The sequence below is a fragment of the Electrophorus electricus genome, chromosome 15 (assembly GCF_013358815.1).
Source record: "Electrophorus electricus isolate fEleEle1 chromosome 15, fEleEle1.pri, whole genome shotgun sequence".
Classification (NCBI taxonomy): domain Eukaryota; kingdom Metazoa; phylum Chordata; class Actinopteri; order Gymnotiformes; family Gymnotidae; genus Electrophorus; species Electrophorus electricus.
This window is the reverse complement of record NC_049549.1, coordinates 14,306,045-14,320,086: the sequence shown is the minus strand read 5'-3', so window position 1 is coordinate 14,320,086 and position 14,042 is coordinate 14,306,045. Positions and strand designations below refer to the sequence as shown.

At 45.4% G+C, this 14,042-nt stretch overlaps 1 protein-coding gene across 3 annotated transcripts; it reads left to right on the top strand.

The window, feature by feature from the left end:
- Nucleotides 1–488: 488 nt before the first annotated feature.
- On the top strand, nucleotides 489–13,839 carry hic1 (hypermethylated in cancer 1). Of its 3 annotated transcripts, none has more exons than XM_026997752.2 (2): nucleotides 489–912; nucleotides 9,221–13,839. In XM_026997752.2, the coding sequence occupies exons 1-2, from the start codon at nucleotides 789–791 to the stop codon at nucleotides 11,425–11,427; spliced, it is 2,331 nt and encodes a 776-aa protein (XP_026853553.2). In that variant the 5' UTR covers nucleotides 489–788; the 3' UTR covers nucleotides 11,428–13,839. The 3 variants fall into 3 exon arrangements, with proteins under 3 accessions (XP_026853553.2, XP_026853555.2, XP_026853554.2); XM_026997754.2 differs by lacking the exon at nucleotides 489–912 and adding an exon at nucleotides 1,229–1,696; XM_026997753.2 differs by lacking the exon at nucleotides 489–912 and adding an exon at nucleotides 3,520–3,749.
- The last annotated feature ends 203 nt before the right edge of the window (nucleotides 13,840–14,042 follow it).

The following is a 14,042-nucleotide window of genomic DNA, read 5'->3' as shown; positions in this document are numbered from 1 at the left end:
AGGAAGTGTCTTGTTTTCCAGCGCCACTTCCATTCACCCAGTTAAGTCACTGCTTACACGATCCAATCAGAAATGTGCGTTGCTGAATCATTATTTCATCATTTCACATCAGTGTTAACCAAGATTACATAAAATAGTTCAAATGAAGTTAACATTTGATGGTGACCATGGGTGACTGATGGCGTGTGATGAGGCGTAACTTTGCAGCCCAAAAAAACCCCCCCCAAAAAAACCACACAGACAATGGCACCTCTAAACTTTAATACCAATCACTTTTTATTCTAACATTGTATTTGTTACTCTTACATTCTGATATTGTGTTTAATTGTTCAAAACCTAATTATCTGCATCATTGTGGTTGAAAACAACATTGCTCACGAGGTAGGCCTTCTCAGTCTGAGAGGTGTGTCTAAACACGAACCATCCTGGAGTGTGTGTTCATTGTACTGCATGACAACACTTCCATTACAACATAGTCCAGGAGCAGAGGTTGAGAGGGTCAAACAGGAGGACGTTATGCGCCACCTTATGATTGCTCCTGCCCTATTGTGAGTTATCTTTAACCACGGTTTCTGTCATACACAGGGCTTATGAATTGTAGACCGCACTTTGGCGCTAAAAGTGAACCGAGAAACAGACCAGGTGCAGGTGGACTTGCATCTGTCCTTTGTATAGCTGCTGCCGATCTCTGTCACCGAGGTTATCGTCAGTTTATCAAGGGAAACTGGAAGTGAAAGACAACACCTCCCCATCTTTTAGCCTGGGCTCCTGTGACTGGAACCACTCAAATGAAAGAGCAGCATCTCGGTGTCAGGCGCTTCAGAGGGAAGGGCCCTGGAACGGATGTTCATCAGCTGTTAAAGAGATTCAAAGGTGGCGGGGCAGGTGACGACGGGAACAGACTCCTGCCAGGTGAGCGTTTCTTACAGTCGGCGCTTTGATCTCGGGGCTGAACCGCAGCAGACGCAGCTAAATAAAACGAAGATGCCACTGCAGCCAGGTGAAGGGTTTGCTGAAACGCATCACTTGGCTTGAGAGGCTGAAACCTTTCTGAAGGCTTCGTTAACAGCGACAGAAACGATCAGTAATGCATCACGCCGGCGTCCACATGCTGGAGCTCTTTGCTCTGTGAACTGTAAGCTCCAGGTTCTCCAGGACAAGCCATATAATTGATTTAAATGCAAGACGTAAGAAAACCCAAAATAATGAGACCTTTAACATCATTGAGAGTTGTTAGCTTCTTTTAAAGCACTCAATGGATGTAACGTCAAATTAACTACAAATAAACCTTTGGAAACCAAGGTATGTTATGTTATATGTCCAAAGTTTCGAGAAAAAACGTGTGCATTACTGACGTTTCCGATCTCAAAGCAAAGCCCCTTGTCAAAGTCCACGTCTCCGCCATTAGGTGTCGCTGCCCGCGCGGTCGGGACCTCGGTAGCGCAGCACGGACTGGTCCAAACGGATTCAGAAGCGTCCGGTGCAAACTGCAGCACGTGCGGAATAAAAGCGAGTGAGACGGAGAGGGCGAAAGAGGGGGACGGGTGAAGAGCACGGAGCGACATCCCAGAGGCTGGCAGCGGCCACGCAAGATCGTGTTTTGGAGAGGATTTTGGACGCGCCGGGGGATATCTGAATGGGTAAATCCTACGGAGGGAAACAGCAGCGGCGAAGGGGCATCAGACATGACTCCGAGGTGGGTAGAGCAGGCGGAAAGTTGTCACGGGCGAGCGGAATACCTGCGGCATTGTTCAGGTGCGCCTAATGGGCGAGTTCTGGTGCGCATTTTTATTAGCGGAGCTGTGGCTTGTAATAGCGCCGGCTCGGAATAGCGCCGGCCGGACCTTGTGTTTCCCACCGGGGACGTTAGCGTGTTTTTTTGTTAAAAAAAAAAAAAAGCATTCCATCTTTACGATTTGATGTAGGTTGTCTATAGAACGGCTTTTTAAATAGAAACACATAAACTATTGTTTAAAACATCCACCCAAAGAGCCAGATATCACTAAATATTAAACAAGCTAAAAGTGGTTTAATTACTCTTCGTGTACAAATAGAGGTATAAATAATGAATCAGAATTCCAGTGCTTAACTTGGTTTAAATTTAAGGGGTTTCATTTACTTGAAAGTACACGGATCGCCACGATTGTAGGCCATAGGCAGGTCTATTAATAATAACAAAAACAAAACAAGATCTTGGCAATGTTTTTCCTGTTGGAAAGCAGCTCGCTAAAGTCATACAGCATTCAGTTACTCTGTTGATTACACTAATAAGTATGTTAGATTTTTTTTTTTTGCAGAGTCTTTATTAACCTCACTAACTTTATTACATTTAACGTGTGGTGTCACTGAATGTCACTGACGAAGTCTTTCACCAACAAAATATGGACAGGCAAATAGTGGAACTTTTAAAATTTAATATAAAACTCCACATTGATCTGTCAACTGAGTACCACAGCAGGATAGCGGGCTTTTATATAACCAAAACCCACTTTATTCATATGTGCCCTACGGATTACTAGCGCTGAAATTTACAGCTATATATGTTATGTGTTAGGTATGCACAGGCCTCTCTTAGATGTACATCTAGCAGTCATGTCAGACTCCCTCAACACAAAGCATATGATGACTGCTGCTGTCGTTTATGTGTCAGGTGACTCAGAAATATGACTCTCCAAACTTATAACGAATAATGTAAATACACAATTTACATGAAAATTGTAAATGCTGACAGATATTCTAAATTCTAAATTAAATTAGATATTTTCATGCCTAAAAGACTATTAACGCAAGCAAACGTAACATACATATGAATATTTCTTTTTTCTTTTTTTTTTCTTTCTTTTTTTTTTTACAAAGACTTCTTTTCTTTAAAACAATGGACGATATTATCCCCGTTCTTGGCTATATATTATATCAAATTCTTCTAACTCTAGTATTTTAAGCGTCTTTATTAAGGCAAGGGTTTAGGCGCAAGGCAACTTGCTACCTAGGTAGCTGGCTGTCCAGAATTTACGTGATTTGTTTATCATAGAGAAGTAAACCATCACAATCGTTTTTATAGTGACTAAGGTGAAAACGCTTGATTCTTTTCGCGATGACTCCCGACACCTCCCAACACCCCTCCCGCTATCTTTTAAGAAAACATAAAGGGTGTAATATATAGAAAACGCCTGTCTCTTTAAGAGAAGAAACGACATGTTGTAAAGTTCAAGTTGGGGTCACTGTAAGTTCCTGCCCTCAGCATTACCTTTTAGTTTTATTATAGACTGACATCACGCGGGGTGCTAAAACACTTACGCCTCGAAGAGCCTGCCATTATCGTCTCTATCCGAGTTATTGCTTCGACACAAAAATAGCCAAGGAAATTACTAAAATTATTAATTTTTTTTAAATCGAAGGAAACTGATGCTGGAGTAAGCACGTATTTTTATAGGAGGAGTGAGAGGTGGAGAGCGAGTAGACAATCCTGAGAGAGAGAGAGAGAGAGAGAGAGAGAGAGAGAGAGAGAGAGAGAGAGAGAGAGAGAGAGAGAGAGAGAGAGAGAGAGAGAGAGAGAGGAGGCAGGGCGAGCAACTAGAAATTCATAGCAATTAATAATAAAAAAGAGTTGGCAGTCGTGCACGGAAAACTGGCATGGTTTTTGGAGGCTGGCAGTTCAAAGTTGAAACGTCAGAAATGACTCCAAAAGACTGCTGAGATGATCATTAAGGGCGACTTAGATCGGATGGCAGAAGAGTTCGGGCATCCAGGTAACGTTACAGGCGACTTTAACGTGGTTCTATCGATTTTAATGTCGTTCTGTACATTGTAACTTATTCTTTAACGCTTTAACTGTTTCTAATAATCCTGCGATAAATTGATATTTGACACTCTTACATTAATTCTCACGTTTAGTTTGTTTTCTGTGTAAACTGTAGCCCAAATCAGAAAAAGAATCTAAATCTTAAAGAGCCTATTCTTTATTGCAAACAAGACATACATAGTGGGCTATTCTTTATATTATTAGACAAAATTAATTACAGCGTTGTTCCAAAGACTTAAAATAGCCATAGCCTTATTTCTACTGTATTCTAGCATACCTTATTATGACATAATTGTCTACCAAGTTTATATTCGTAATTGGGTTAGTAGCCCACAGCTCCAGAGATGGCAGTAGGTAGCTAATTAAGGTGTTTGGAAACACAGGACACCAGCCTTATTCTTTTAGTGTATTGTGGTGTATCTTCCGTGGTTTCTTATTTCAGGACTAGCTGCCCGTCAAAGCGGGGTCACAACACAGACTAGATGTTAAGTAAGAATGCATGCTGTTTCATTTGCACACGTTTCGGTTTCAGAGATCGGCGATTCTAGCTCGCCCGGTAAAGAGACGGACAGTAACGAGAACGCCATGGTAAAATTGAGTGAAAATCTTTCGGTTTGTTTGGATTATTAATAATTGTTGGTAAAGCACATATGAGACTGGCCTATGAGGGATGCTAACTGACTTTTGTTGTTCTAGTGTCAAAACAAAATCATTTAGTGGACTTGAAGAATTATTTAAGATATTTAACCAGGATGGCATACGCAGCTTCCAGATCTGTCTTGAGGGAATCCGGTGTAAGACAGGAAAATATGTTAATTGTATTACCAAACCTTGTGACAGTGACTTGGACCCAGATGGTGTGGGTGAGATCAAGAAAAAATGGACTTTTATTTAAAACATATAAATTACAGGCTATGTTTACTGTAGGTTGATTTTCTTTTTTTTTTGGTGTAACGGTAGAATTCAATGCATAACTTAACCAGAACAGTCATGGAACTGCACACAGCAGCAAATGACAAGATGGTCCGAGGAGGTCAGGACACTGCGGCGAGGCGCTTTTAAACGCTCGGGTCTTTCACTAGATTTTCAAAGTGCTTTCCGTAACCAGAACACAGACATTTTAAACTGTTTTGGTTCTGAGGAAATTAGAACGGATGCGTCCACTTAAAACTGGTATCTCGTCGTTGACAATAAAACTATATTAACGGGACAGTTAAAGGTTGTCTTGCCTGCAGAATTTATGAATGAATTGTCTGTCCAGTACTGAGAAAACTTGAAAGAGGCGCTGCCTAATTTTAGAATCTATTAGAAACGTATGTTCAAATGCAAAAAAAAAAACAAAAAAAAAAAAACCACACAAAAAAACACGGATAACATAAGGACACAGAATGTAACAGTGATTTCATGCATGAACCGCTTCGACTGAAAGTTCAGGCGTGTTGCTGCACCTTTAAATCGCTTCATCAGTCGCGCGATAGGAATCACCAAAAGCAACCATCCTGTCTTTTGGACCAAGCGGTATGGGAATAAACTGGTCTCGAGCTGTTTTATGCAGATGCAGTTTTAGATTCCACTCTCTCTCTCTCTCTCTCTCTCTCTCTCTCTCTCTCTCTCTCTCTCTCTCTCTCTCTCTCTCTCTCTCTCACACACACACACACACACATACACACACACAAAAACAAAAACAAAAAACCGTCCTGAAAGGTCGTATGTGTACGTTCACTGTGTCAGATCGCTTTTGAGGATACGCTGTGAGGCGCTGGTGGAGCTTTGTCATAAATTAATCCATCGCTGCCTATGCTGTTGTGGTCTCATAAACAAATAATTAGTTTAGCACGTCAAAGAGCAATAAAGGATAACTTTTCATGCCATGTTTCGTAATATACCAGACTAAATAACTTGGTTATTGTTTAGGCCTAAAAATGTAATATATACATTAGAAAACAAATGAAATACTCATGTTATCACGTCATTTAACTTTTATGTTCAGCTCACCTTTTTAGCCATCTTAAAGTGAGATTTGAAAAGTTTCAGAGGCTGAATACAAAATTATGAAAACCTATATAAAGTATATAAGTATATATATAAGTATATAAAGCAAGATATGAATTGCTGTACATGCATAAAAGGTCTCCGTCAATAATTCGGTAAAGTGAAGGATAGCCTAAATCTCTAAGGGAGGATTCGTTTGTGGTGAAGATCTGACAGACCGAGGGCGGGGAGAGGGGAAGTCATAGGGTGTACTGCGAACGAGCAGACCCCTCAATTTAAACCCTGCCTTACCCCTAAACCAAAGAAGTGACATCGCAGACAAAACACAGGGCTAATGAATACCAAACCGTCTAAAACATGACCCATGGACAGTCTTAAACCAAGACGATGTACCATACCAAATATAGCAAACGTTCCCTCACATTCAGACCATATATTACGGATATGGGTATTGACATTTTCAATAAATCTGAGACTACTAGATCCTAAAGACAGACTCTGTGTTCACAATTTATTACGTCTATTAAAGTGAGCCATTTCTTAAATGCAACATGTAGTGGAAGACGTATTATTGAAATGAGATTTTGGGACCACGTAGTTTTTACATTTTACTTTGACTTTGGTTTTAGATAAATTAAGCGGTCTACTAGAAACCCACGAGAAAGGCCAACATGCAATTATTAGAAGCGTATTGTAGGCCATAATAAGCTTGAGAAAAGACTGATATACATCTAATCACCGTTTTGAGATGTACAGGCGAGGCCCTCAAGACGATGTACACGAGAGGATATAACTGTTTACGCGTGGTGTTCAAACAAAGGTTTTTAAACATGATTTACTTGTGCTACCGCTTCCTTTTTGACTTCATGGTTTGAGCGCCCGATAAAGAAAAGAGCGGATGTATTTTGCTTCAACCGACAATGGAAAAGTAAAATTTGATATTACCGGTTGCTTTGCTGATTGGTCCTGTTTTATTTTGAGTCTCTTTACTCCCAGAAACAAGACGACTCTAGCACACTTACTTTGAACAGTCTGCTTAACAGCAGTTCACAGAATCTCTTCCACACACACAATATTCGCTGAGGACAGTTCAACGAAAAACCTATGACTTTCCAGGCAGTCATAGTTGTTCTTCATGGTTTTCCCAAGCGACTGCGCTCAAAAAAAAATAATAATGCAAAAATGGTCCCTTCACATTAAAATACACCTGCAAATAATGAGACGAGTTCGCGGGCATCAGGGGTCGAGATAAGAATGGAAAACACTGTGGTGTCCTTTTTACTGAGAGGTGTTTTTTTTTTCAACTACGGCCAGGAGTGAATAGCAGGGGTGCATCGTGATTCCTACGCATAATATCGCTTCTGTGTCAAGGAAATTGTTGTCTGTGACTGCAGAATTATAGAGTACAATGTAATTTTAATAGTCAATTGTGTTTCAGCATTGCATTTATGAATATACAGCCATGTCTAATTCTATTATTTTAAAATCACGTAATATTATTAAACGCATATATAGGTTTATATAATAAAAACCTCGTCAAAGAAACAAGTACTTGACTGCAAAAAATGAAAAAAAAACAACAACAACCCCTGACTATCCTTGCCTGCTAATGATGTGAAATCTTACTGTAGCCTAATGCGAACAGGGGAACAGCGCAATTTCGCACTTTGGTACAGGTGCTCTCAGGACAGGCGTTTTACCGTTTTTTTTTTTTTTCTGGGGTGGGGTATCAGTTCATCCGTGACACCTGACTGAGTATTCTCATGTTTTAAATTATAGATATATCACAGGAATATTTCTTACGACCAGTCTGTTACGTGCCAAATGGGTTCTACTTGCGCGCAACTTTGTGCATCATTTAAAGTGCCTTAACTTCCTTTCTATGCGCTGTCTCCATTCTGCGCCTCTCTGACGGCAGGTACGTTTTGCGCACCCTCACTAGCCGGGAACACTAGACAGGTTTGCGCGAAGCACCCTCTTTAGCTAAAGTGCGAGACCCAAGCGCTAGTGGGATAACTCGGGTTTTTATTTGCCCGTATGACCATTACGTGCCACTGCGTTTTCCGTCGGACCACATCGATTTTCTTTGTGGAGTGGGGGAAAAAAACAGAATAAATAATCCAGTTTTATTGCCACACATCCTAGAGTACTTAAACACGACTGAAGTAAAACGAGTGTGAACTGGTTCATGTTGGAAAATACTGTGTCGTGTCAGCGCCTTTTGTTCATTTATTGTTCAAAAGCTTGAAATTTCCACAAACTGGATGACACGCATTAAAGGACGAACGATATACAGACTTCCTTATTCTTGTAAGAAGGTTATATACAAATAAATAAACAGATGGGATGAACTGATGTCGGGATGATTGTGGCAGCCTTATTTATTTAGTTATTTAGTTCTTGTGTAGTTCTTCCCACCAGCAAAATCTAGCCCCAGGGGTCCTGGCCAATCCATCTCGTCTCACAGACAGAGCATTTGAATGTAGCAATGAACAATACATCCTGACTGAGGTTGTGATGTTTACATAAAAGGGATTAGTACATCAAACAGAGCAAAAAAACTTTGGAGAAAGTGTGGTTAACATCCTGCGTAAAAACGAGCATCTAAATTGAACGCTGATATAAGATCAGCTTTCACATCCCATTTGTGAGCCCTGTAATTTTTGATAAGATTTACAGTAAGTGTGTCTATAGTTCCTTATTTGACCGAACTGAGAGGGAGGTGAGTGTCTTAGCTTTTATTGGCCACATTTTTGTCCCCACTGGTTTATACCTGCTGTTCATCACACTTGCAAAACCTTCACTCTGACTTTGTTTAAAACTCCACACACCACCTCTGGAATTCTTTATCAGGAAGACAGCAATATGAAAACACATTTATATTGACATTTTTTCCTCAGTTTTTTTTTCTTTTTCCATCAACCACTTTTTTTTTTTTATTACGGGTTCTGAACACGGGTTCTGAACACGGGTTCTGAACATGGACCACAAAACCGCTGTTCCCGCTCTCCTTCGTTTATGGTTGATTTCAAAAGAGTCGTTTGGAGGCGCGTTTCATCGAGCTTAATTTTCAAATCTCTCTGATGCCGGACAGAAGTAAACAGTGGGTGAAGATGCATTGTTGTTTTTACACCTTCACGCTCTGCCAGGCAAACACACGCTTGGGGCCCTGGCTCAGGCGCGGCTGTCCCGACCCTCAACAATGCTCCTACTTAAAGGAGGCAGACTGCCATGGCCGTGACCTCCCGAACTCTAGTGTCATTCACAGTGCTGTTTCCATATCTCCCCAGAGCCTCTACGATATTACTCTTTCTGTGTTTTTTTCTGTAATGCATTGAGTTAGGCCTACCTGTAAACTCAGCGGTGTTCTGAGAGTCTCTCGAAGGCTGTTGCATGATGTTTCCATTTCCCTTGCTGCCATTTCAGGTGGTGGGCTGAAGACGATGCTGGATGCCATGGAGGTTCCAAGTCATGCTAGGCACCTGCTCTTGCAGCTGAACACCCAGCGCACCAAAGGATTCCTGTGCGATGTCATCATAGTGGTGCAGAATGCCTTGTTCCGTGCCCACAAGAACATTCTGGCTGCCAGCAGCCTTTACCTGAAGTCCCTCGTAGTCCACGACAACCTCATCAACCTGGACCATGAGATGGTGAGTCCAGGTGTCTTCCGAGTCATTCTTGACTACATCTACACGGGACGATTAAGCGAAGGTGACCCCACCTGTCCCACGGAGCCCAATATCGGGGCAGTGCTGGCAGCCGCCAGCTATTTGCAGCTGCTGGACTTGGTGGCTCTGTGCAAGAAAAAGCTGAAGAGAAATGGCAAATATCACCCCATGCCCCGATTTCTGCCCAGTAAGATTAGCCCCAGTGGGATGGGGGGCCGGCTGCGGGTGTCCACTCCCGTAATCCAACCTTGCTTCCCTGGTGGGGTGATGGGCAGCCATGCGCTGCGTGGCCCACCGTTGGAGGATCAAGCCCCTCACCCCATCTATGCCCCCACGCAGGGCCCGGGGCCGTACCCTTCAGCGCAGGTGGCTCTGCCCCCACAGCCAGGCCTGCGCATGACCAACGACAGGAACTGCTCACCCATCTATGGCCTGGACCTCTCCAAGAAGAGCCCCAGTTCGCAGTCCCAGCAGCACCCCAGTCACCCTCATTTGAGCCACCCCACCGACGAGGAGCCCGAAGGGGAGCTGAGCCGTCGCGCGAGCCCCCTGCTCAGCCCGAGTGAAGGCCCCGGGAAGATGGAGGCTGTGCAAGGTGCCGGGTCTCTCACGCCGCACTCATTTCCCCTCCTCAGCCAGCCACTCGCCCCCCACCTCCCCCACCTGCAGCGCTCCAGCTCCCAGGGCCAGGAGCCGTACCCCTGCCCGCCGAGCCCGGAGCCCCCCGAGGAGGCAGGGGAGCGCGGCAGGGATGGCCCCAGCATCTACCGCTGGGTGAAGAACGAGCCCCTCCTCTGCAGCGTGGACGACGAAGACGAGGAGGACGAGGACGAAATCGGAGGTATGGGGGAGCAAGATAAGGAGGCCCACCATCAGCACATGAACCACCACAAGAATGGCGAGGAAAAGCTGACCCTGAGCGAGGGAAGCTACGGTCGTGGGGTGGCCTGCGATGGAGAGGACGAGAACGGCACGGGGAGCGAGGAGACCGGCAGCAGCGAGGGCCGACCGTCGCCCCCTGGACCCCGCGGAAGATACCACATGCCTTACGAGCCAGAGAGCTTCGGGGACAACCTGTATGTGTGCATTCCCTGCGACAAGGGCTTCCCCAGCTCGGAGCAGCTCAACGCACACGTGGAGACCCACGCGGAGGAGGAGCTGAACCACGGGGCAGAGGTGGACAGCGGCAACGGCACGGGAAAACCCGCCGGCGCCAGCAACGGCCCCGCCGGCCTGACCAACGCCGGCAGCCTCCACAGCCCCTTCATGGAAAGTAAAGTGGGCCAGAACCTGCACGCGATGGGCATCGGCGAGATGATCCGCCCGTACCGCTGCTCGTCCTGCGACAAGACGTACAAGGACCCGGCAACCCTGCGGCAGCACGAGAAGACCCACTGGCTGACACGCCCGTACCCGTGCAGCATCTGTGGCAAAAAGTTCACGCAGCGCGGCACCATGACGCGCCACATGCGCAGCCACCTGGGCCTGAAGCCCTTCGCCTGTGACGCTTGCGGCATGCGCTTCACGCGCCAGTACCGCCTCACCGAGCACATGCGCATCCACTCGGGCGAGAAGCCCTACGAGTGCCAGGTGTGCGGCGGCAAGTTCGCCCAGCAGCGCAACCTCATCAGCCACATGAAGATGCACAGCAGTGCTGGCAGTGCCGGTGGGCTGGTGGCCGACGGAAAGCTGAAGATGGACTTCGCCGAGGGCATCTACCCGCTGAGCAAGTACGCGGCCGAGCATCTGGGCCTGAAGCAGGAGAAGGCATCCGAACTGCTGGCGCAGGCCTCGCAGCACCTGCTGGCCGATGCCAAGGCCATGGAGAGCCTCTACCCGCTGAGCAAGCTGACCGCCGAGCACCTGGGCCTCGCCCACGACAAGATGGACATCCTGCCCATGCCGGCCACTCCCCAGCAGCTCCACGCCGAGGCCCGCACCATTGACCGCTACTCCCCCAGCTAGAGCGCCGGACCCCGACCGTGCCTTTCGGACGCCGAGCCCGGCTATGACGTGTACCCCTATTCCGCCCGCAGTGTCTCCACTCCCACCTCAGCGTTGTTTGGCCCTGCACCTCAGACAAAGGAGGCCAGAGACTGTCGGCCAAGAAAATGCACACAGACTGCGCTGCCTTCTAACAAGTGCCTTTCTCTGCACATTTTGCAGTAAATAATTTTTTTTTCCTTTGTTGTCGTTCCTGAAAGGAGAACTGCGTTATTTATAAAATGCTCCAGACCATGGACACATTCACGTAACAGTGCGGTATTTATATAAAACAACTTCCTTTTTGTTCAACCGACGAGCCAAACAGTCAATTGATCACCAAAAAGAGGGTTTTTTTTTTTTAATTTATTTTCTTTAATTTTTTTTGTATGTAAGTAATAAGCCAAAGAAAAGAGGTCTGAACGAGAGTTGCAATCACACCCTAAACCTGTGTACTAAGTAGTATTAGTGTATATAGAATAAGAAAAAAAAAAAGCACATATGAACATCTTGCGGGGCTTCTGTCCAGTATGGAGACAGGATCCGGGACATGAGAAAAGCCACATCTTTGGGATTTTATAATAATTGGAGGACTTTTTTAAATACTCTTTGCAATACTGGATATCTCCCGTGTCTCAGTGTCCTGCTTTGCTGAGTGCCAGAGCTGTTCCGTGTAAAAGGGAGCAACTAAGTGAAGACAGTGTTTGTTCCAGCACTTTGGTAAAGTGATCTCACCCCTTCTATGCATTGATGTCGCATTTCCCTTCAGTGTAGTGAGAGTAGCCAGAGTGTCATATATATATACGCTGAATTATTTTCACGCTCAGAGCTTTAGTCCCCGTTTGTAGGTTCTGTCCCCACCAGACTTATTCCTTGATATCAGACCAAGTGCCTTGAAATGTATTAAAAAGTAGCCAACAGCCCTGTGAGCTCAGAACTGGGATGGCATCGCACATATTCCGATCATAACACAATAATCTGGGTGCCTGGGTATCTGTCCATCTGGTGTGACAGACTATGCATGGCTGTTCCCTTTAATATTTACAGCAGACCCGTGCAGCCTGAGAACTGTCCGGGAGGACGGATTGGGCCATGCAGGAGAGCAAGCGTTCGCCCATCAGCACCCAACAAACGGCAGTCGAAACCCGACACCCGAGCCAAGCTCACGGCATTCGATCAGTGACGAACAGCTTTTACAGCACACGAGCTTCTGTAATCGGAGCACGACTCCAGAGAGGCTGCGAGGGCCCGGATCGCACTGCCGTTGCGTCCAGGTTAAGGGCCAGCGGAGCGCTGTTAATGGGACGGCCGCACGGGTCAGACCGGGGCCGCCCGCTCCGACACTCGCAGGCGCATGCAGCTGCTCCTCTCAGGATAAGCGCTGTGAAATCCCCCGATTCTCCCCGACCGCCTGTGCTGTCTGTAGGCCTGAGCCCAGATTTCATGGCTGTTGAAAGATCCCTGTGATCTGCATCATGCCTGGATTACCCTGACAACACCCCCCACTATTCCGCCCATCCCATAGCCACCACCCGCCCTTAAGCTACAAACAGCACCCAGCAAACTCCAGACTCCCAAAAACTCAAAAGGTCAAGGTAGTCTTGGGGGTTTAGGTTTCTTTTTTTTTTTTTTTTGCTACATTAGTGAATAATGTATGTCAGATATAAATATATTTTATACGGCACCCTGAAGCTTATTTTTTATACTGCCAAGAACATGCTGGGCTTTTCTTATTCAATTTTTTATCAAAGAGGGGAGTTTGTTGACCACTAGAGACGATTACAACCTCAGTAGGTGAATGTGAAGACTTAAGCCATGAATGCACTGTGATAAGCCTATTAACCTTCCCAGCCTTAGGTGACTATACTGAACACGTTGTTCCAGGTGTTGGAGGCAACTGTAGTACTCCTCCTTCATCTGACTTTCTTTTGTAGCATGTCATCATATCAAGGTGTTTCGTTTCTTTTCCTTTTTTGTCACATTTCGATCGTATGACTCTTTTAATCGAAGCAAAGTGAAACTGGTGCTTACCTCAGGACCCAACCCACCCATCTCAGTATGGGGACACCAAGCTTCAGCAGTTAGCACACACACACACACACACACACACACACACACACACACACACACACACACACCTACCTTCTGAAAGGAGAGGCCTTTTTGAACCTGTGGTTACTTCATAAGTATGAAAATATGTTCATGTTGTCAACTTTTATTCTTTTTTAATTGTTATGTAATTATTAACAATGTTCCTTTCTGAGTAGCCTATTCAACTGTTTTATTTTCCTATGTTCCTGAAAAAATACTGTGGTCAGGTTGTATGGTAATTCACATAGCTCAACTGCCATACAAGGCAAAGGGAGTAATTAAACTGCTTTCATGCTAAAAGTTGCTACTTCTGTAATATCCCTTCCTGTACACATCAATGGACTTGCTTATGCAGCATGACCCCTGACCCCTCACACGCACCCAGAGCAGCCCTAGACGCCGACATCAGGCCGCGAGTGTTAGCGTTATGCTGTATATAAAATGCCGTGTGTTTATCAATAAGTCCCTGCCGCGATAAACACTGGCTGGTGTTGGCAGGGGAGAAG

Bases quoted from the DNA above. Each gene is read 5' to 3' on its own strand.
- hic1 (XM_026997752.2), top strand. From the start codon at position 789: ATGAAAGAGCAGCATCTCGGTGTCAGGCGCTTCAGAGGGAAGGGCCCT. The intron at 913-9,220 runs GTGAGCGTTTCT...CTGCCATTTCAG, and splicing joins CGGGAACAGACTCCTGCCAG to GTGGTGGGCTGAAGACGATG.